This window comes from Asterias amurensis, chromosome 13 (assembly GCF_032118995.1).
Source record: "Asterias amurensis chromosome 13, ASM3211899v1".
Taxonomy (NCBI): Eukaryota; Metazoa; Echinodermata; class Asteroidea; order Forcipulatida; family Asteriidae; genus Asterias; species Asterias amurensis.
In genome coordinates this window covers 16,149,784-16,174,121 of record NC_092660.1, presented here as the reverse complement: position 1 = coordinate 16,174,121, position 24,338 = coordinate 16,149,784, and the positions used below count along the sequence as shown (strand labels likewise).

The 24,338-nt window shown below is 38.6% G+C and overlaps 1 protein-coding gene across 1 annotated transcript; it reads right to left on the bottom strand.

The window, feature by feature from the left end:
* On the bottom strand, positions 1–24,093 carry LOC139946292 (protein sidekick-2-like). The gene is given in 22 exon segments (XM_071943916.1): positions 1–111; positions 924–1,162; positions 2,325–2,612; positions 3,080–3,255; positions 3,790–3,922; positions 4,279–4,563; positions 5,050–5,364; positions 8,165–8,461; positions 8,617–8,928; positions 9,348–9,635; positions 10,485–10,793; positions 12,324–12,617; positions 13,467–13,523; positions 13,597–13,707; positions 14,002–14,136; positions 14,237–14,368; positions 14,452–14,586; positions 17,512–17,643; positions 18,096–18,254; positions 18,739–18,873; positions 20,710–20,964; positions 23,976–24,093. Coding segments are annotated over 22 exon segments (4,404 nt in total). The 5' UTR covers positions 24,082–24,093.
* Between the last annotated feature and the right edge of the window lie 245 nt (positions 24,094–24,338).

The following is a 24,338-nucleotide window of genomic DNA, read 5'->3' as shown; positions in this document are numbered from 1 at the left end:
TTATAGATCTGTATTCAAAACAAACGGCATTAGCGTGTAACCTTTGGGCACAGTAGTGACTGTTGAGAAGTCACTCCATGGACCGTGTCCAACACTTGTCTCAGCTCGGACCTGAAAGAGAATTACATTGTATATTTAAATGTCAAGGAAGGATAATACTACTTGTATTTTGTGGATTAAAATATCGATACATTTTTCTCTCCCCTTGGTCCCCGTTAATACCACTATCGTTACAGCCCTTCCAGACCTAGCCTAATTGTGGTCACTAAATGACTGTTGTTGTGTAGAGTCAACACATTATTGTTTACGCTTGGTAATTGTATTATCACTTGGTGTATCTCATTAAATGCATACAATAACAAAACTGCCAAAATTTAAACCAATATTGGTCGTCGAAGTTGCGAGAGAATAATTCCAGAAAGTCGCACAATAATTTTGCTACTATCAACAGCTCTCCATTGCTCGTTACCAAGTACTTTTCTATGCTAACAATTATTTTGAGTAATTACCAATATTGTCCAGTGCCTTTAATTGTTTCACGTTTATTTATATTCCTTTTTTTTTTTTTTTAACCCAGGTCTCATCAAGAAGATGTAGGCCTACTGGCAACACTTAGTGGTTAAAATGTCATCCTTTGATGTAAATTATTCACTACCACGGTTCAATATGTCATGGCGATAAACTTTATCGAGACAACTTAAATCATGCTAAAAAAACAAAGAATTCAGCTTTGCGGGAGCCCCTCTCAATAAATGGTTTGAAGTTATTACGAAGTCCTGAAGAACCAACCCTTTCATTCTGAAAACGGGGATGGAAAAGGAAAACAAGAAAATAATACTTGCAACTTAAGTGCAAAACACAGAATCATCGCAGGAAAGCTTCGGTAATGATTACGATGACACCGTTGGATGTAATGTAAATACCTGTATTGAGTAACTAATACTCTTGTCCAGGGCCATAATCGTTTTCGTCTGGTACTGACTAGCAAGCTGTTTTGTGATTTGTATTGTATCTCGCAATGTCTGGTTCCCTGACCCTGTCTTCCAATAGCGGAGCTCGTAGCTAATGATGATGCCATGAGGAGGACTAGGAGCGTTCCATGCTACGGTGATCCTGTCGCTTCTCGTTACTGGAAAAGTTACTTTGCTTGGGGGCAGAGGAACTGTAAGATATTAATAAAAGTACCATTAATATCAGTTTAAAAACGTTTAATTGCGTAGCCTGCTACGTACTCTTCATTTGTTTGGAGGCAGTTTTATACAACATTAACTATTGGGTTCAAACCACGTGTTTGCAAACCACTGTTTTGTTTGTGGAGATGTCTGTGTTTTTTTTCTTCTTTTTCTAGTTTTTGTATTTATTTTCATATGAGAATTTATTGAGAAACATTTTAACCTTTTGGAAGGGCAGTTAGCAGACCTACCAAGTCTCACGCATTAGGCGTGAGACTCACGCATTAGGGGTCTGTTTTTTCACGCATTAGGGCCAGACCGGAGAAAACAATAAAAATTGATCTTTTGGGGGGGGGGGGGAAATCTGACACAATCGACCCTCCACATTAAGCAGCAACATCTCCTGTGTACCTCATGTGAGTTTGAAGTATACTGAAGAGGTTTTTGATGCGTTTTGAAACAATTGTTTTGTCCATAAATAAATTTCTGAAAAAAACCGGGGGGCGATTCTGTTCTCCGAGAGAGAAAAACAGGCCTTCCAAAATGTTGTTTTTTTTTAGGTGGGGGGGGGGGGCTTCGAAAAATCTCACGCATAGCTGGCCTCTGAACTTGTCATCTCTGAGTTAGTACAACGAATTGGCTGAATTGTTCAGTGATTTAGTTTTATTATTATGGTCGCTTTCTGTGTCACATGAGCTATGATAGACACATCGAGTGATTTTTGTTGGTATGTGTGCAGTTTTGCTTGACAAAATTCAAAATGTTGGTCACTCCAAATAATCTCATTATCAATAATGGTAGTGTTGTTGCAAATAGGCTTCTTACAACAAATTGATTCAATATGTGTTGTATTTCCTCTGACTATCTTGTGTCCGAGTAGTTGTCATGTCTTACGTTCGTCGGCGTATGTCCTTCTGTGTGCATGAATGTATTTTTGTTGTCCGTTTTTTTTTTTTTTTCTTTTTCTTTTTTACAAGCTTCTGTTTATCAAAACATCCCCATACTCTAGTTCTGACATTTGTCCTGTCTCCCGTTAGGCCTACTTCATATTAGTTTACTTTATTCTGTAATTATCGAAAAAAAACTATGTAAGCATGTAAATAAATGTGTGTTTAAATTTAACTGATTTGATTGTGTAGGCCTACTACTTACTTCCTTGTTTTGTTCGAGTCGTATTAAAAGCAACGGGTCCTAAAGCGAATTGATTCCTGGCAGATACTGACAGTGTGTATGACGTGAAGGGAACTAGACCAGTGAACTCTACCCCCGTACTAAAGGTTGTATCTTCCTCGAATACTCCTTCTTCACTGTCAATGAGTCTGTAATGATACTGGGTTATGATTCCATTACGCTGACCACACTCTGGTTGTTTCCACGAGAATGCTATGGTTTGGTTGGTAATATCAGTAGACTCCACATCTCTTGGAGGACCGGAAGGTGCTATAATTGGGAATTTTTGTTTACAAAAATAAACAGGCGATGGTCTGATTACTAAGTGTCGTGATTGTATACATACAGCAGTGCATCAACGATGTTGTCCTTCAGTCAGAAGGATATTCGAATTTGCCAACAATACATTTAAGTAAACAATGAACATGTTCAATTCATTTGTTATCTGGTGAAACATTCTTTCATGAACCTATTTATTTATTTATTTACACACTATACCATTACCAATTTCCTCCCTTGATCAATGAAGATGATAATAAGAAAAACAAAATAGTTATAATGCGCAAACTCCAGAGTCACGTGCCCTATGCATACCTTTGCATCCCTTTTGCTATTTTGTTTTTACTAACAATTGCAATTCTTCAATAAAGGAAAGCGATTTTTTTTCTTGGTTACGGCTCCATTAACCCACATCTTGACTTTAATCAAGGCGTACAAACCAGTGTTAATATACCTACCAGAGTCATTGGTGATGACTATCGCTGATGCTTTCCCCCCTGCTCCTGCACCATTAGAAGGCGTGACGTACACGATGTATGTAGAGTGAGGGTATAATCCAGCTATGGTTGTTGGTGACAGGGAGCCATCAAGCCACTGCTCACGATTATGAGGAACTTCACTGGCACACTGGTCCCTTTAAAGAAAACAATTATTTTAAAGGATTTATTCCTAGTGCAACAACTAAAGGAAAATTGTTATAAAGGATATCACGCCATCGGTTAGTTTGTGCGAAAAAAAACCACATAAATCTGAGTGGCTGGCATTACTCTGAAATATCGTTCCTGCGCCTGTTTATAGTTTTTGCGTCTGCGATTACCGAGATAAAAGAACAGTGACGAGTTTAAGCTATTGGACGGACATTACTATTATTATACTAACTAACACATTCAAACAATGGTCGGCTGACCATTGCTTCAATATGATATAACATTGCATTTGTTTTAGTGAAGAACCGTTATCACATGATATTTTAAAAATATACTTTCACTCAAGTTAGTATTTTTTGATTTTTTTTTTATTTCTTTAGACATTTTTTAACTTATGACTTTATCGGTGGATAAGATCAATATCTGAGATGAAACAACACTTGCATAGATACTTAACAGTTTATACGAAATACTTTAGCATTGACTTCGGCTTTTTTTTTTAGTGATCGTAAAATATTTACCTGTTCGTGAGTTCATATTCCACTGTGTATTTAGACACTGGACAGTTGTTGGCAGTTGGGTTCTGCCAAGTAACATGGATCTGGGTTGCGCCTGAGGTTGGGTTTGCCCGCAGCACGGTCACTCGTCCTGGAGCTAGTTTATAAAGACAGATGTGATGTTGTTATTCGTTTCTTTAAGTTTGTTTGTCCAGTATTGCATCCCTGAGAGCAAAATGAAGCAGCGAATTAACCCAGCCATTTAAATCAATTTCCAATATTATTGAAATAATCAAGCAGTTCTAGGCCTACTTGTCGTCCTTCTTCCTGGTGCTTTTATAAGAACAATAATATGCAACTTATTTTGTAGTCAAAACTCGACATGCAGCCCGCAAAGGTACTTTACTTCTTGATAAGCACGTGTCTCGGACATTCTCTCCCGCGAAGCTGTGTTTGTAAGGCGTTTTTACCGTCAGACTCATGTTGGTAAACAGTTTCATGTTATGTACATACCGACAGTATCTGTGGTCTCTTCCCGCTCAAATGATGTGCCTTCGCTTGTCCCGAGTGTAGTTACTACAATGGTGTATGATGTACATGGAGACAAGTTGACAAACCGTACAGACGTTCCTCTTACATCCACCCGTTGTTGATGTTGGGCGTGTCCTGTTATGTACAACTTAGCTCTGTAGCCTGTGATGCTGCCTCCTCTGCTACCACATGGGATGGGCTTCCAGGTGATGCTGATGCTACTGGCAGTCACTTCACTTTCATTAAACGTAGGCGCAGCTTGGGGGCCTAATGTAAATCATCAAAATACAGTCGTTTATGGTTCATAGCAATCCCTTTTTTTATGTGGTTGTACATAAAACATACCGATCTTAAATAATGAGTGAGCTCAAATAATTGAAATGTTCAAAATGACCTTTGGGATGTAAACGCCGCGTTGTTGTTATCAATTCACAAGGGTCGTGAGGCTCAACCAACTCACAGGAACTGCATTGAAATCAAGCGCCTGTCACTTTACGACGATGATACACTATAATCTGCATGGTCTAGATGGTGTGGCTGAAAGCACCAACATTTAATGTAAATTGCAATGCTCTAAAGAGTATGCAGTGAATTTGTTCCACTATCTGTAAAAGAAAAACAATAACTACATTTTTGTTTCGCGTTTATGTTGTACGTAAATCAAACTGTAATGATTTTTCGCGTTTATGCTGTACGTAAATCAAACAGTAATGACACTCATTACAAAATGCGCCCACTTTTACAGACACTTACCTCTTTCACCGGTAATCTTTGATATAGCTTTCGATAATCCAAATCCAGCTTCATTTCTCGATGTAACGGTGACCATATATGTAGAGTGTTCTTTCAATCCTTCTATAATGACTGAGGTATCAGAAATTTTCAGTGATGAAACACCGTCATGGTCAACCTGCCGACATTGCTCCAGATTGGTAAGTTCATAGGTCACCAGGTAGTCGGTGGCGAGGCAAGGAGTGTCTGGGTTGGTACCAGGTGGGGCTGTCCAAAATACTTCCAGTTGATCATGGCGTATGCGACTGATGGTCAAGCCAGTAACAACACCTGGAACTTTGGAATGATCATGCACAAAAGCGTGGAACGTGGTTATTGAACATAATAAATATTAACAGTCAATGCACGCGAGAGACTAATATCAATACATCAAAATGGTTGGTTGGATCGAGCACAAAAATGAAAAAAAAAAATATATATATATAAATATAGTTGTAGTCATGAACACACATGACTACATTGCTGAGGGCCTTAGACAGCTCAGTAACACTGATCATTACATTGAATGTGCTTCTGATCCCACTGAATCTTTCTCCCAAGATATCAGTGACACCCTGGTTAGGATTTATAACGCCAATGGTATTGAGAAAGATACATTTAACTATCTCCTCCCACATGACCCCCGTACAGCAAGGTTCTACCTTTTACCTAAGATACATAAGCCCAATAACCCAGGGAGACCTATTGTATCTGGGAATGGTAGCCCCACAGAGCGCATTTCTGAGTTTGTCGATAGCTTCCTCAAACCCTTAGTCTGCCGTATTCCTTCCTTCATCAAGGATACCAAAGACTTTCTCCACAAACTAGATGAGGTCAAGCACCAAATACCTAACTCTGCTATTTTGGTTACTTTTGATGTTTCATCACTGTATACTAACATACCCCATCATGAAGGCATGAGTGCATGTGTCTCTGCCCTCAATGCTAGTAATCAGTCCCGCCCCTCAGTGAGTCATATTAAGGAACTCATGAGCCACATTCTAATGAAGAATAATTTCACATTTTCTGACAGGCATTTTCTACAGGTACAGGGTACTGCCATGGGTACCAAAATGGCACCCTCATATGCTAACCTATTCATGTCTCAGTTGGAGGACAGACTCCTGTCCTCCGCCCCCAACCGACCACTAGTTTGGTGGAGATTTATTGATGATATTTTCTCCATCTGGTGTGGTGACCAAGATAGCTTGGATGAGTTTATTAACCATATCGACTCATTTCACCCCACCATAAAGTTCACTACCGAACAATCTCTCACCAGTGTGAACTTTCTAGATGTGACAATAACCAAGTCTCCTAATGGCCTTGTCACAGATGTTTACAGTAAACCCACCGACACCCACCAGTACCTTCTCTCCAATAGCTGTCACCCTAGTCACTGTAAGAAGGCAATTGCTTACAGTCAGGCCTTACGTATCAGGCGTATCTGTTCCACAGATACCCTGTACAAGAGGCGCTCATCAGAGCTAAGGAAACACCTTGTATCTAGGGGACACTGCGAACGTATGGTCCAACTTGCTATCAACAGGGCTCTCAACGTACCTCGTCATACTCTGTTGACTAACACGGGAGCTAATAAAGCTCCGACCAATAGAGTTGCTTTGGTCACCACCTTCCACCCCAAACTACCCAAACTTCCCTCAATTCTCAATAATAACATGCCTATACTTCACTCCTCCAGCAGGTTACACTCAGCAATCCCTAAGGTTCCCGTGGTTGCATTCCGCCGCCCTAAGAACCTTGGTGACATACTAGTCAGGGCCAAACTTCCCCCAGGTACAGTCCAAACACAACCCCCGACAGATATACTGGGCCAAACTTCCCCCAGGTACAGTCCAAACACAACCCCCGACAGATATACTGGGCTGTCACAAATGTACCCGTTCCAAATGCAAAACGTGTCTGCACATAAAGCCCTCACTTAAGGTGAAGAGTCATACCACTGGCTCTTCATACAACATCAAGACCGACTCTGAATGTAGCACGTCTAATGTAGTCTATGTCATATCATGTAAGAGATGTGGGCTACAATATGTGGGAGAGACTAAGACCAAACTTAGTCTTCGCTTTGCGAATCATGTCTCTTCCATAAAGACTAAGAAACCGTACCCAGTCTCTATCCACTTCAACAGCCCCAATCACAGTGTCAATGATGTTGAACTTCTGGTGATTGAAGCTTGCAATGGTGATGACACACACCGCAAGAGTAGAGAATCACACTGGATTCACCAGCTCAAGACAGTCAAACCCTTTTGACTTAACATAAACACTGGTGTTAAATAACTTCTCATTACCCTCCACTTCACTTCGGCCTAAGAACTTATGTGTTGTATATATTCTGTACATAAAGTTTAAATGAATCTTGTTCAAAGTTGTTTTTATAAATTCATCACTGTAACTATCTGATGTAAGTAACCACCCCCCCTTTTTTTCCACAGGTCCCTCATACCTATTTTTAAAATCATCATACCTTTGATCTTGCTATTCTTATTAATTGACCATTGTTAGTTGCATCATGATGCAACTTGCTCTCTAATCCTACCCTTTCATGTCTCCCTGCATTGTTGTCGAACAATACATTTACCACTTTTATGGTCCAGTAACCCATCCTTTCATTCTAAACATCCTTTGTCCTCGCCACTTCACTCCCATTGGTTCATAGCCACCAATATTGACTCTGAAATAGAAACTTTGATTGGCTGTTATTTTCCCGCTTCTTTCTGGATCCTTTCCTTAATCCCTTTCCCCCTCTCTTTTTCTATAAATGGATATGTATTTGTTTGTACTTGTTTTATGCCTCTGAAGAAGGTCCGGATTGGATCGAAAGCTAAGGCCATCTACCCTATTCATTATATATATATAAATATATATATCAAATAATAAACCACAAGGGAAACTGACTGGGTACATTTTTAAATGATTTTTTAGGATTGAACAAAGAAAATAAATATATATATATATATATGATCTAATAATTCAGTTATTCATTATTAATACATTCATAAGTCGCTTGCGTAGATTTCATTTTTGTGTGTATGAATCATCAGTTTCGATGAACTGTCCGTTTCATACGTACCGGTTGTGTCAGTTTCTATTTCACGGCTAAACGATGTCCCTTCACCCCTAAGTTGTATAGTAGTTACGATGATAATGTATGCTGTACAGGGGGATAACTGGTCAAACTGTGCAGATACAGAAGTGTTTGGCACTTGCTTTGGGTTGTCTCGCCTGCTCTGCCCGTCTTGTCGAGACAAACTCACGACGTAACCAGTGATACGAACTCCTCTACTACCACATGGGATGGGGTTCCACGTGATGCTGATGGTATTAGATGTCACTCTACTGCTATTGAATGTAGGCGCAATCCCCAAACCTGGTTGGAAGAGACCATTAACACATTTATAATAAGGAGGAGTCGGAAAATGTGCAGATCTTTCAACAACAATGGTGTCATTGCGTCTCTCTTACGACGAGCTGACGGAATAGATACACTAAACATGGCCAACAACAAGCAGGTAGTTTACTTACTTCTTTCTGTTGTAATCGCTGATTTGGATTTTGTGGGTCCATCACCTGCTTCATTTCTCGATGTTACATTGATTCTGTATGTAGAGTATGGATGAAGACCCTCGACAGTGGTTGATGTATCTGTAGTGTTCAGTGAGCCACCGGATTGATCACCCTCCCCACATTGATCCAGATTGATGAGTTCATAGGTCACATAATAACTAGAAGCGAGGCACGGATTTTTTTTATTACCAACTCCCTTGTCTTCCCAAGACGCAGTCAGTCTACCTTGGCTGTCTGGTTTAACGTTTAAATTCTTGATACCTAAAGGTTCTGTATAAAATGCAATGCAACACACAATTAATCACCAAAAGTACCAAAGATACAGAAAGACTTTAACAATCTATTAAAAAGATTTATATTGGTTAACACCTGTATGCCTATTTTACTCATTAAGCAACAAACGTTTTTTTTCAACGACTTGAATTCCACTAAATAATTTTTCGAACAAATTTTGTTGGTGGCATTGTGTGAATGAGGGAAATGAGAAGGTATAACTTTTAAAAATGCTAGCATCCCTTTGCGGTAATGATGACATCACTTTTTTGATCAGACCCTCAATCATTGAATGTAAAGAGCTCGCACAATAAACACGGTTGATTATAATAACGTCATTATTGGTAATACAATAAATGGTTTTGCATTGCAATAATGCTTCATTAATTATTGTTATGCTAGTGACGTTGTATTACCACTTTGTGTTGTATTTTGCCTAGTCTCATTTGACCATGTTCCTTTTCTTCCAATGCTGTTCAAAGCTCTCACTTGAAATACATATGAAGTGCATGGCGTCAAGGAAGTTATCCTTATACGTTTATCCGTTGTTGTGATAGCCTGGATGAAGTCATTGTATGTTGCTTGTTTATACGTGTATCGGTACTCTGTTATGTTGCCACCCGTTCTTCCACATGGAAGCTCCCACGCGAACTCGATGTAATCTGAAGATGCTGAGACGACAGTTACAGTTGGTGCTTCTGGTACTATAATGAAAACCACGTAAACAATTAATTATAATAAGAACAAACAAAAATGTACAAGTGAAGTTTTCTAGAAAAATGGTACAGTCCTTATAGATTAAATAAACTCTGCAGAACAGACAGAAAGGAAAACACAACTTTCCATAGTAATATCAACTCTTACTTACTTGATTGTGTCGTTGTCAGATATTTGTTGGCAATATAACGCACATGTTGTCATGTTTGTAGTCCAAGGGATAACATAATCTATCCCCTCCTCTTTCTTTGCTTGGTTTAAGCAGCAAAGGATAGAAAAATCTATCCCTTCCTCTTTGCGACTAGGTTTGAGGAGCAAGGAGGAGCATCTTTTTGGCTGGGTATGAGGAACAATTGGGATGAAACATTCTATCCCCTCATATTTTTGGCTGGGCTTGAGGAACAAGGGATAAACAAGTCTATCCCTTGACCTAAATTATATCATTTCGAACCACTTTTAAACTTTTATTTTGGTCAGCTTTCCCAATAGTGAAGTACATAATTGTTAATAAGAAGGTGTGCGTATTTTTTTGTTATGGTATGATGCAGCAATAAGTATGAGTACGCAATTTGGCAAATTTGTTTGCTAACAAAATTGAATAAATAAATAAAAAAAAAAAATTAAAAAAAAAGATTTTTGGGGTTGAACAAAGAATTGACTAGAGTGGGATTCGAACCAACGACCTGTGTGTTTGAATTTAACTGATTTGATTGTGTAGGCCTACTACTTACTTCCTTCTTTTGTTCGAGTCATACAGTCCTTACAGATCAACTGAACTCTGACCAATGGAAGGAAACGAAAACACCACTTCCCATAGTAACATCAACTCTACTTACTTGATTGTGTCGTTGTCATAGTTCTGGAGACGGGGGTACTACTCCCAGCTTGGTTTCTCGATGTAACAGTCACCCTGTATGTTGAGAACGCTTCAAGTCTGTTAATTGTGATTGTAGTTTTGGTTGTGGTCAATGTTTCAACACCTCTACTAACCTCCTCACACTGCTCAAGGTTTAGAAGGTTATAGGTCACCAGGTAGTCAGTGGCAGGACAAGGACTCTGATTGTCGGTAAGAGGAGCATCCCATGATACTGTCAGTTGATTATGGCTTGTTGGAGACACGGTTACACTTGCTACATGATTGGGAACTTCAATAACAAACAAAATACAAGAAAAGAAGGCTATAATAACACCCACGACAAGTATATGCTACGACGTTAATCTTCTTTGTTTTGAAACATTATTACCGACCTGAGTAGAAGATGTATGAAACTATAGCCACATTTTGCGCTTAATTGGAATTTGCAAATTGTAGTAATATTAAGTTTACTGCAGCTCACTTATATTTCACTTTGTATTTTTTTTTTTAATTATGCCGGAACCTACACAAATATTAATTATTTGCAAATATATTACCCTTTTGTGTTGTATTTTGCCTAGTCTCATTGGACCACGGTCCTCTTCCAATGCTGTTGAAAGCTCTCACTTGAAATTCATATGAAGTGCATGGCGTTAAGGAAGTTATCCTTATACGTGTATCCGTTGTTGTGATAGGCTGGATGAAGTCATTGTCTGTTGCTTTTTTATACTTGTATCGGTACGCTGTTATGTTGCCACCCGTTCTTCCACAAGGAAGCTCCCACGCGAACTCGATATGATCTGTAGATGCTGAGGCTGCAGTTACAGTTGGGGCTCCTGGTACTGTTATGAAAACCACGTAATTTTACAATTAATTATATAAGAAGAAAAACAAACGTAAGAGCGGAGTTTTAAAGAAAAAAAGGTACAGTCCTTACAGATCAACTGAACTCTTCACAATGGAAGGAAAAGAAAACACAACTTTCCATAGTAACATCGCCTCTTTCTTACTTGATTGTGTCGTTGTCATAGTTCTGGAGACGGGGGTACTACTCCCAGCTTGGTTTCTCGATGTAACAGTCACCCAGTATGTTGAGTACGCTTCAAGCCTCTCAATTGTGATTGTAGTGTTGGTTGTGGTCAATGTTTCAATACCTCTACTTGCCACCTCACACTGCTCAAGTTGTTTAAGGTCATAGGTCACCAGGTATTCAGTGGCAGGACAACGACTCTGATTGTCGGTAAGAGGAGCATCCCATGATACTGTCAGTTGATTATGGCTTGTTGGAGACACGGTAACACTTGCTACAGGATTGGGAACTTCAAGAACAAACAAATACAAGAAAAGAAGGCTATAATAACACCCATGACAATTATATGCTACGACGTTAATCTTCTTTGTTTTGAAACATTATTACCGACCTGAGTAGAAGGTGTAAGAAACTATAGCCTCATTTTGCGCTTAATTGGAATTTGCAAATTGTAGTAATATTAAGTTTACTGCAGCTCACTTATATTTCACTTTGTATTTTTTTGAAAATTATGCCGGACCTTACACAAACAATAATTATTTGCACATTAAGCGTCTCGTCTCTGTGTTTTGCCGTGTACCGTATCATAACCAGGCTTGTAGATCACAAGGTAGCTCAGTAGGCCTACTATAGTACTACGTACTTGTCCATAAACAACTTTCAGAGCCTTGAGGGCTAAATACACGCCATTGTGTCAGCGAGGATTAATATGAAACTATGGTTAAATGCAAACTTAAACTCAATAATTATAGCATTATACCAAACTGACTTATTTAAGAGATTATTTACCCGTTGATTTAGTCGTGTAGGATTCTTCACTGTAATTCCCGATGCCTTTACTCGTTCGTGCAGCAACTTTGATTTGATATATTGTGCAATGAGCCAAGTTAAGGTTGACCGATGTACCCTCCACTGCAACTGGTTCAACATCGCTGTCATGACCACCATGTACCTCGTACACGTAGTTCACTATACTGAAGCCTTCTGCTGGGCACATTACCGGTTCCCATGATAATGTGTGAGTGAATGAATCATCAGCAGAATAAGAAGACACATTGAGACGTTGGGGTATCATGTTGGGATCTGAAATCAATTGGAAGACTATGTTATATGTAAGATCTAAAAGCGTATACAATTCACTTCGGATTGCCACTGCTCAAGGAGTGTAAATGAGCCTGTGTGGGAAGTTACCCATTAAATAACAAGACAGAATACATACTAGGCTCGGGAGACCACACCTCACATCCATGCAGAGATATATGACTGGGCTACATAAAGGATACATACATACAGAAGGCAATGCAAGGGCCATAATGTTTCGGTCAAACAAAAAACCCATATGCAAAAATGTTACACACATAAATGTTCAAATTTGGGAAGACACATTGGGAAGAAAACTTATCAGACCATTTTCGATGGAAATAACAACAATTATTAAAGACACTGGACACTAATGGTAATTGTCAAAGACCATTCTTCACACTTGGCGTATCTCAACATATGCATTAAATACCAAAACCTGTGGAAATTTGAGCTCAAAAGTTGCGAGATAATAATGAAAGTAGACAAAAACTTTTCACACGAAGTTGTGGGCTTTCAGATGATGCTTGATTTCGAGACCTAAAATACAAAATCTGAGGTCTCGAAATCAAATTCCTGGAAAATTACTTATTTCTTGAAAACTACATTACTTTAGAGGAAGCCGTTTCTCACAATGTTTAATACCATCAACCTCTCCTCATTACTCGAATCAAGAAAAGGTTTTATTATACTAATTATTTTGAGTAATTACCAAAAGTATGTCCCATGCCTTTAATGTTTACATTTCTAAGATATTTCGAGCAAAGACGATTGTCATACAAAGATTACTAAAGGGAAAGAACGAGTTAGGACGAAGCCTGAATACTGACCCATCAGATGAAGGCAACGTACCTAATATTGTACAAGTCGTATTGCACGAAGGCTTATTTCCAAAATGAAGACATCGCTCTGTTAAAAAAAACACCTATAGTGATTAGTGAGTTCAGTAAATCACTTGAATATTCCAAGTTACAATTCAAACTATTGCACAGTTTCCCCGTAAATTGACCTGTTATTCCGTTGCATGGTGACACACTGTCGGCACAGTGTCAGTTCTGGGCACGGTCGGCACCAAAATTACAATCGATACATACTGACAAAAGGAAACAATAGACCTCAACATTAAATCATATTTTCCCCAATCATTTTAAAGTTTCTGATGCGGGACAGTAATATCATTAGTATGGTACACTGCAGAACGGTTTCCATTACAATTTCCTGTTGTTCCATTGCACAATATCCCGTCGGCACAGTTGCAAGTCTTTGCACAGTTGAATTTGCCAGGAGTATTGTACTGAAAATAAGGAAGAGTGACATGATGGACGTTTATATTAAAAGTATAAATTGGTTGTTTCTTAAATTATCAATTTCTAGCTGTAATCCGTACCTTGACAGTTATCTCCTTTGTATCCCGATGCACAGTCTCCATCACATTGACCCGTTGTTCCATCACATGACACTCCGTCCGCACAGTGACAAGTCTGGTCACAGTTCTCACCGAATTCGCCTAAGGTACATTGTACTGAAAACAAAAGGTAGAGAGACATGATAATTATTAATGTAGACATTGAATATCAAATTGGTTGTTTCTTAAATTACAAACTTCCAGCTGCAATCCGTACCTTGACAGTTATCTCCTTTGTATCCCGCTGCACAGTCTCCGTCACACCGACCCGTTGTTCCATTACATGGCACCCCTTCGGCACAGTGACATATCTGGGCACAGTTGGCACCAAATTTGCCCTTGATACAATCTGAAGAGTAGGAAAGAGATCATTACATCATAGTTTGAATTCCCCAACATTTTCAAATTGTAACTGAAGGCATGTCCTCTTACCTTGACAGTTATCCCCTTTGTATCCCTCTGCACAGTCTCCATCACATTGACCCGTTGTTCCATCACATGACACCCCGTCCGCACAGTGACAAGTGTGAGCACAGTTCTCACCGAATTCGCCTGAGGTACATTGTACTGAAAACAAAAGGTACAGAGACATGATTATTATTAAAGGGACACACCGGCTCACCGTGTACGCAGTTTAGAGCTGTAGAATCATAAATGATGTTTCTATAGATGGTTGCTGTAAAAACAAAAATCATCAAAATGTCACGTAATTAGCGAAAAATTATTAAAAAACCCAAAAGCGGTAAAAAGCCAGCGTAAACGTATTTCCAGCCGTTGCAACTGTCAAGTCTTCGTGACATCGTCGCACAATATTGCAAGTAGACTGGTGCTTTGTTTATAGCAACGTTTTACTACGACGCAGCATAAGGATCCAGTCTATCCATAAAGTATAATTAACCAGCATATACGGATCAGGCAAATCCTTCGACGATGGAGGTAGTCGTGCTTCGACGACGTACATCCAAAGATCGTCACGAAGAACACAAAAAACTAACCCAAAATATGATGGGACAGCGACGTACAAGTAAATAAAGCATTCCTGGCACCAACTTTCTGGTAAACTTGTGGCTGGTGGCCGACTAAATTTTTGAATAGTAAAGAAATTTTGTGAGCAGTATTTTCTGATAAACAGATGAAACTGAGGGGCCCTGTTATTCACAGTGAAACATTTTATAATCCGGGGGGGGGGGGATGGGGGTTGGGGGGAGGGAATCGTGAGGGATTCAAAAGCGTCCTTGTGAGAATGTATTTTGAAATGTAAGCGTAGCTGCAAATCTTGAAACGTAAGCCTAGCTTGACTCGGGATTTAAAGCGTAATTTTTGATTTTAGCGTAACAAACCTAAATGATGTATATGGATTGTATGAATATGGAGTAGCTGCGTAGCTTGGAACGTAACCATATCTTTTGAAACGTAAGGATATCTTGGAACGTAAGCATAGTTGGGTATCTTGGAACGTAAACGTAGCTGCGTATGGATTGTAAGCATAGCTGAGAAGCTGTGTAGCTTAGAACGTAATCTTATCTTTTAGAACGTAAGCATATCTTGGAACGTAAGCGTAGCTGGGTATCTTGGAACCTAAACGTAGCTGCGTATGGAACGTAAGCGTAACTTGACTCAGGATTGAAAGCGTACCTTTTGTATATATAGCGTAACTTGAGAAGGAACGTAAGCAAAACTTGGAATGTAAGCGTAGCTTGGAACGTCATATTTTGGAAGGTATAAGCGTAGCTGGATATCTTGGAACGTAAACGTAGCTGCATATGGAACGTAAGCGTAGCTTGACTCGGGCTTGAAAAACGTACCTTTTTATATAATAGCGTAACTTGAGAGAACGTAAGCGTAGCTGAGTAGCTGCGTAGCTTGGAACGTAACCAAATAATACCTCAACAATTTTAAAAATAACACTTCATTCACAGAATTAAAAAATATTATTTTGACAAAATTATGCTTTGAGGGAATTTTTTTTTCATATTTTTTTCAACCTTTTATACAAAATGAGTTTTCACCTGTTCTTTTTTCGATCGGGGGCTCCGGTTTTTTTAATCCTTTTTTTCTTCTTCATAAAACATTTTTTAAGCTACTCACACAATAACACTGTCAATAACAAAATGCGATATTCCTACGTTTTGACATCGTCAATCTTTTTTTATTGTTTCCTGAAAACTTCTAGCAAAAAGAAATTAGGAGCCATGAAACAAAACAGAGTATAATATTGGAACGTTGCGATCATAAGAAATAACGGATTTGACACGAGGTGTACCGACTGACAAACCCACGACGACAAACATGTACTCTGATGTCTGGCTCCCAACCCCTCCCAAGCTCACGGCGAGACCCGCAAGCTGGGAGTTCATAGCGCCCGGGATTACACCTCCAGCCCCCCACGAGACACGGCATGTGCGGTACGTGATATGCCCCGAGGCTTATGTTCCGATTGCTCCAAGCTGTGGGGCCATATAACAAGCTTCCGTTACACGGACTCTTTGAATGCGAATCTTACGTTAAAATTTTTCACCATTATTTACATTAACTTTGTAGCGATAATTTGAATACATGATCTTTTTCGTCAATGACTCGTTAATAATTTTGTAAAAAAAAAGATTTAAACTTGGTTTGGTAAGTTACTTTTAGACGGCTTGAAGTAAAACTAGCCCGGAAGGTCACGTGATTTTTTGTACCACTTTTTGGTTAGAACAATCACGCGACCTTCGTTTTTGTTTTAAAATGCTCAAAAACGGCCAGATTTGATGATTTTTATTAAGGACTGTTCTTCTTCATTCCTGGAAACCCGTTGAATACATGTATTAGTCTATTTTGTAGCCCAAATAGCCCAATTCGGCCGGTGTGTCCCTTTAATGTAGACATTGAATTGTCAAATTGGTTGTTTCTTAAAGTCACCTGGAAGTGGTATTTTTTCAAAATAAAGCTTTTGTCACTAATTTATGTGTTTTGATGAGTGGAATGTGAATAAACAGTTAACTAAGGTTTTAAAAAAATCAGTTCTTATGTTATTTACAAATTTAAGAGTAGACCCCGACCCGAGAGGGCGCTGTTCGTGACGTCAATCGAGGCAGACTTTGCCTGTAATGCGTAGAGTAAACACAATTGCAAAGTACATGTACGGACCAAGTCGTGAGTTTGTACGTTTCAAAAGAAGATTTTTTTTTTCCGGCAATGCCGACCAGGTGTATTGCTGCTGAATGCAGAAAAACACTTTTTGAAACGTACCAACTCACGACTTGGACGTACATGTACTTCGCACGTGTGTTTACTATACGCGTTGCAGGCAAAGTCTGCCTCGATTGACGTCACAAAAGGGGTAGGTGGAGTCAGCCCCCCAAACAACTTTATATATTTTTTAAACATATAAATCGTGACAAACAATTACTAAAAAAATGGTTTTATTGTTCGTAAGAATATACCCTTATGTTTGAAAAAAATATATTTCCAGGTGACTTTAAATTACAAACTTCCAGCTGCAATCCGTACCTTGACAGTTATCTCCTTTGTATCCCGCTGCACAGTCTCCGTCACACCGACCCGTTGTTCCATTACATGACACCCCTTCGGCACAGTGACATACCTGGGCACAGTTGGCACCGTATGTTCCATCATCACAATCTGAATCAGTTAAGAAAGAACCAAAGAAAAGTGCTAAAAACAAACCGAATGCTGACTGTCTGTTTATCGACGCCTGGTACATTGAAGCTTTTTGCACAGAAAATGTACACCGAATGAAAAACGAAAATTCTGGAGGGATTCTAAACCCATGGTAATTAAGTCCGCGTGGTTTGATCTAGCGATTATGTAGTCGATGTTTTTATTCAGTGCCAGCTCAGTATAGTGATATCCTCCTAAAGCCGCCTTAAAAGTCCTATACACGCAACTATCTTGATCTGAACATAGTCGTACTAGACAGTGGGGGAAGGGAAAGGTGCATTTCTGTTTTCTTGGGAAGCTATATTTTGTTCTTAGAAGTTTCAAATATTGTTTGCGTTTAGCTTATGAATATGTTATTTTATCAACGGCACATTTTTGATGATGTTTTCCGATTGTTTGGGTTAAAAATGTACCTGTCTTGCACTCAAGTCCCTGGTACCCAGCGGCACAGCTGCATCCGTATGGATCTGGTAAACAGAACAGCATTCCTTTGCAGGTAGAACCATCGTGAGGCAACCCAACAGCATCACAGAGAAGGCTCCCTTTTTGGCCAAAGCGGTTCGGTCCTTTTACTAATGCATCATGATATCAACAACAACTAGACATAGAGTTTTTGTTTATTACAAAAACACGGTGATTGGTTGAACGCAACGTGATGAACACCTAATTAATTACTGTGGTATAATGATATGGATGATACTTCTAAGAACAGTGTAATCACGCGGTCTTTTTGGGGTGGTAATAAACAACCAGATTGCTGGCACGTGGCTCCAATAACTCTTCCAAAAATCACAACTTTAGCAGGCAGTTTGGTGTTGTCCAGCCAGGTTGATTAGCATAATACTATAATATGACTTCTTTGGTCTGAAACATATGAACGGTACATTTACCAAGGTTAATATAGAGGATACCTAGGCCAAAATGCCAACATAGTATAGATATGGCTCAGCCTTTGAAGGTTGCAAGATTTTTCTTTCAGAACTTTGTTTCACTAGGGTGTAATAGTTTTGTTTTAGTGTTTTTTTAAGTAAACTGTTCATCTTTTTTTCTGCTCACCTTCTCCACAGAGTCTACCACCAAACCCAGGTGGACAAATGCAGTCACCATCAACGTCATCACAAACACCACCATTCAGACATCTCGGACACTCGCTGCTACAAGCCGTTAGGCCATATTTATGTTGTGGGCACCCTGTTTTCAAAAAAAAAAAAAAAAAAAAAAAAAAAAAAACATTGCATACGTTAGCATACAAAAATACTTGTTCTTTATTTTGTTATTAATATTTAACCCTCCATTCCGCATATTTAAGCCGCAAGCTGGTCGATCAACTTTACGATGACACAGGAATAGTAAGCAATCAATGATTTGCCTGAGCTTCTTAGACCGCCGGGAATATTCTGCTACAGTTTGTCGCCGGCCTCAAGTTATAACTTATAACTACAGTGAAGTTAAGACGATTGGCATTAGTTGCCATTCTAAACGAAAACAGAGGGGGACAACAACTATTCTTACGCCAACGTGTTTCCACTAGGCGGAAATTTATTCGCAGTCGACCTGTGTGGATTTGCAATGTCGTGCGCCAATATAATTGTCTGTAAACCAATCAGTGAGTGCGAACAAAAGTAAGCAGCAACTTAATATAGGCTTACTAGCAAATTAAATCACAAACGACGAGTTCAAGGCCACTATCTATTAAACATAATAAAACAAAAAAAACGTAAAACAAATAGTTTGGCTTGAACCTTTTAGTAGAAATGTACGACATGTCTTTAAAAATCAGGTGTGTCGTCCCTTTGGTGTTTTGAGCTTGGGTTTGTTTGGGTGACGGCTGACTAAACGTTCACTCGAATTACCAGTTATAAAAACATTCGCATTTACTTTGTGAAAGATTCCGTCCGTCGCAGTTCAAGCTAAAGGTATGTTGACCAAGGCCTGGTGATCGCATTGGGCTTCGGATGCAGTTAGATAGAGCATAGGCCTGTTTATTTGTGTCTCTGATGTTAGGCCTATTTATTTGTTTCTCTGATGTTTTAGAGATAAGTAGCTGCTAACATATTTCCATTGAAGTCTGGTTCTAGTTTAACCATGGATTCCATGGCACAATTAACAGTTTTTGTTAATTACTCCTCTTATGAATAAAGTAGAAAGCTATTTTTTTCTTGACTTTCTCCATTATACGATTGATAAACATAATGGAGAGTTTGAGTAACCAAGCTTATCTGGTTTACCCTGGCACTGGTCCAAGGTATTATGGAGATTTCCCCCATTGACTTGCGTTGACCAATGCCTTTAGTGTGGGGACTATGCCTATTTTAGAATACATCATGGATACTCTGCAGGCAAGCGTGGCATGAGGGAATTGTTTTAGTATATCTAGACCATCTCAAAGGTGTTGGGGGTGCACAGAGTCCATTTATGCAGCATCAAATCCCCCGTTTGTGTAGTGTATTAGTGTGTGTTAATTACACAGTATTTTCATGGCCTGCCTAATGCACAGTGTTTTGGTCTGCTGTATTGTATTGCAGAGTTAAGTGAAAGTATTCCAAGATATCTAGACAGTTATAATAATATGACAATAACACATAATATTGTAAAGCGCACTTTATCTGTATGACATTCAACGGCGCTGGTCAAGAACAAGAATACAATTTCACTCATGTTTATAGGCTAATCTGAAGAGATTGTTGGAATCGTGAGATGTCATGTGTATCCTTGAGATGTTGAGAGTTCCAGAGATGGGTTGAAATGTTACTAAAGGCCATACATAGCTTGATAAACAGGTCAGAGGAACAAAGAGCATGCTGCCCGATGACTTCAGACCCGGCCCGATGACACTACAGTGCTGAAGCATGCTCTGTATATAGGTAGGGGCTAGTCCATGGAGAACCTTGAATGTCAGAAGAATGATCTCATATTGTATTATGAAATAAACGGGTATCCAGTTGGGATTTTGTAAAATGGGAGAGATGTGAAGCAACATATTCTTTTTCATTACAAATAAATAAATAAATGAATCATTTTGCTTACCTCTAACAATCAATCTCAGTAGCGCCTGGTTTCCTTTGGCACGTTCATGTTTATCATGGCACTCATAAATACCACTGTCGTTGGTACTAGCATTGTTAATGTTGAATTCCAGGATGTTCGCGTTCATCGCTCCACTGTTGTCTTTCCTCCATTTGCTGTTTGAAATCCCGTCAACCTCTGTGTTTCTGGTAACGGTCAGAGCAACATCATCGCCGATGTTGACAGTACGGCTTACGAAGGCTGGTACAAGTGATGCTGATGTGGATGTCAAATTAATCACAAAATAAACAAAAAAATAAACAAAACAGACGGAATGATTAAGCTCACATTGTCATTAACGGCACGTTGTTAATGGCATAATAAAGATTACATTTTAAGTATAACTATTACCCAGTTACTACAATAGAAACAAACATCGTGTCTATAATTGAATGGACTCATACTTGTTTGGTAGCTTAATACTAATTTAAACCTAATGTATAATGATTATTTGGTGCGTTATAGTGAACCACTTTGTTTTAGACGAAGAATTGCATTGTTTATTTGGTTTTATTCAGGTTGAGGGTTTAGTTTGCGTACTTGAGGGCTACATGTTTTACTTTACTTGAGTGCTACATATTATACAGATGCCAGGGTGCCGCCGAGACATTTTTGGCACAGAACAAAAGGATGGCATCAAAAACACATAACTGGAGTTGAATTTGGAAGCTAAACAAACAATTCTTTTTTATAACAACACAATCTTAGAAATTTAGCACAAACTTTTAAGTTTTAAGACGTTTTCGCGAAAAGTACAAATCAGTTTGAAGCATTTATTTTGTACTTTTTTTATTTTTTTGTGTGGAAAGTTCACACTTTATGTTGACTAAAGAAAATAGAACAAAAGCTGAAAATGAAATTTTGCAATTAAATAAAATGAAGGTGTTCTACCCAGCAGTTATGGCAAGCCATACGCCCAATAATTCGATAAACACTGTTTATCACCGATAAACACTGTTTATCGCCGATAAGCACACTTTTTCGACCGATAAACACTGTTTTTCGCGATAAACTTTGTTTATCAATTGATAAACTTTGTTTAAAAGTTTATCAATTGATAAACGTTGTTTATCGAGCGATAAACACAGTTTTTCGAGGTGATTAACAGAGTTTTTCGATAAACACTGTTTATCAAGTGATAAACACGGTTTACCGAAAAACTTTGTTTATCAATTGTTTATCAATTGTTTAAAAGTTTATCAATTGATAAACGTTGTTTATCGAGCGATAAACACAGTTTTTCGAGGTGATAAACAGAGTTTTTCGATAAACACTGTTTATCAAGTGATAAACACGGTTTACCGAAAAACAGTGTTTATCGGGTTGATAAACAGAGTTTTTCGATAAACACGGTTCATCACTTGATAAACAAGGTTTTTTGATAAACAGTGTTTATCACTTGATAAACAGTGTTTATCGAATTATTGGGCATCTGGCGTCGGCGTAAAACTGTGTTTATCAGTCGAGAGTTTATCAGTCGATAAACATAGTTTTTCGATGAACAGTGTTTATCACTTGATAAACACTGTTTGTCGAATTATTGGGCATCTGGCGTCGGCGTAAAACTGTGTTTATCAGTCGATAAACAGAGTTTTTGGATAATCAGTGTTTATATCACTTGATAGCACTGTTTATCGAATTATTGGGCATCTGGCGTCGGCGTAAGACTGTGTTTATCAGTCGATAAACAGAGTTTTTTGATAAACAGAGTTTATCACTTAATAAACAGTGTTTATCACTTGACTAACACTGTTTATCGTATTATTGGGCATCTGGCGTCGTCGTAAAACTGTGTTTATCGACCGATAAACACTGTTTTTCGATAAACCATGTTTATCACTTGATAAACAGTGTTTATCGAAACACTCTGTTTATCACCTCGAAAAACTCTGTTTATCACCTCGAAAAACTCTATTTATCGCTTGATAAACATAGTATTTCGATAAACAGTGTTTATTAGTTGATAAACAGTGTTAATCGAAAAACTTTGTTTATCACCTCGAAAAACTTTGTTTATCACCTCGAAAAACTGTGTTTATCGCTTGATAAACATAGTTTTTCGATAACAGTGTTTATCAATCGATAAACAATGTTTATCTCGAAAACAGTGTTTATCGGTCGAAAAACAGTGTTAATCGGCGATAAACAGTGTTTATCGATGATAAACAGTGTTTATCGAACTATTGGGCATATGGCTTGCCATAAGCAGTGGCAAGTCCCTTTAGTTGGTGCAGCTGATAATGACACATACAGTTGTATTAAAGCGTATATATTATGATTGGCGACATTCACTCCAATTCTCTGGAAAACTTTTGGATCCAACATCATCAAGTTTTGAGAATAATTATGTACAAAGCCTGCAATACCGTAATTAGATATGAGGATTGTTTCGATTCAGAAGCGAACGAAATTATAAAGGTTGTTTGTTTAAGTGTTGAAAAGGACAACAAAGGTACACGATAAAAGCGTTTAAACAAGGTTCATTCTGATTCGCTGACCGGTGACCAATCGGAAATCAATCGGATTCTACCGACCTCTTCAATTGCAGAGGTAGATGGCTGTACACGTGAAAGGTCATATTATTTGAAAGTTAGATGACGTTAATTTAGTTAGTCTCAACACGGATTAATATGGTCCGTCTTGCACTGAAATCGTGCACTAATTTCGATTGCTATAGAAACATCATTTATTTCAAGAGATCGAACTAATTATGGCAGTCCATCGGCAGCGCCCTAGTTAATGATTTGAAACCCCGAATTTTCTTTGCACTGATAAAACCGCAGCAAGTGCGCGAGATTTGTTCGAGAAACAACGGGAGTTCGAGAGGGTCTGTTTTTATAGCAACGTAGCGTTCCGCACGAGTAGTTGGTGTCCAAGATGGCGAGGTGAATTGTTCTTAAAAAAAAAAAAAAAAAAAAAAAAAAAAAAATTGTGCTGTTTTCGATGTAGTTTAGCTTAATTATTTACTGTCAAACAAAGTTCAATGTATATAGGTAAATTTGAGGGGGTATTTTACTTGTTGCGTCCTGAATGGACTACAAAAAAATGTTAGGAAAAATTAAAGATTCGGATAGATGAATGTACCAACTGTCATTTGATATGTATTTTACGTTTACTATTTTGATTCCTTGATGAAGGCTAGAGTTGATTATTTTGAAGGCAAAGTCTTGCTGGCAAAGACACAGCTTTAGGTAGAATTATATGTTTGGTTTATTTGAATCACTTACCGGTGGGTCTCATCCGTATCGTAATCACTGAGTTCACGCCATACGTCCATTCGAACGCACCGACGCTACCTTTATTGTCACTTGGAATTTTAAACATCTTCCCCATAACACCATTTGGTAATGCAGTTGCTAAAGGCAAGGAAACGTTCGTCCAGTTAAGCAGATCGCTACCGACACCCGTTGGTATGTATCGAGAAAAAACAAGCTCTTCATTGTTGTCTGCTGTGGTCTCATTACCAGTCACCAAATAACTTGCGATGAATGTGTGTAGGTTATCAGAAGCTGTCACGCTAGTAAAGTCTGCAATTGCTGACACGCCTGAAAACAAGTTAAACAATGATTTTGTAAACTGCTTGAATTGCG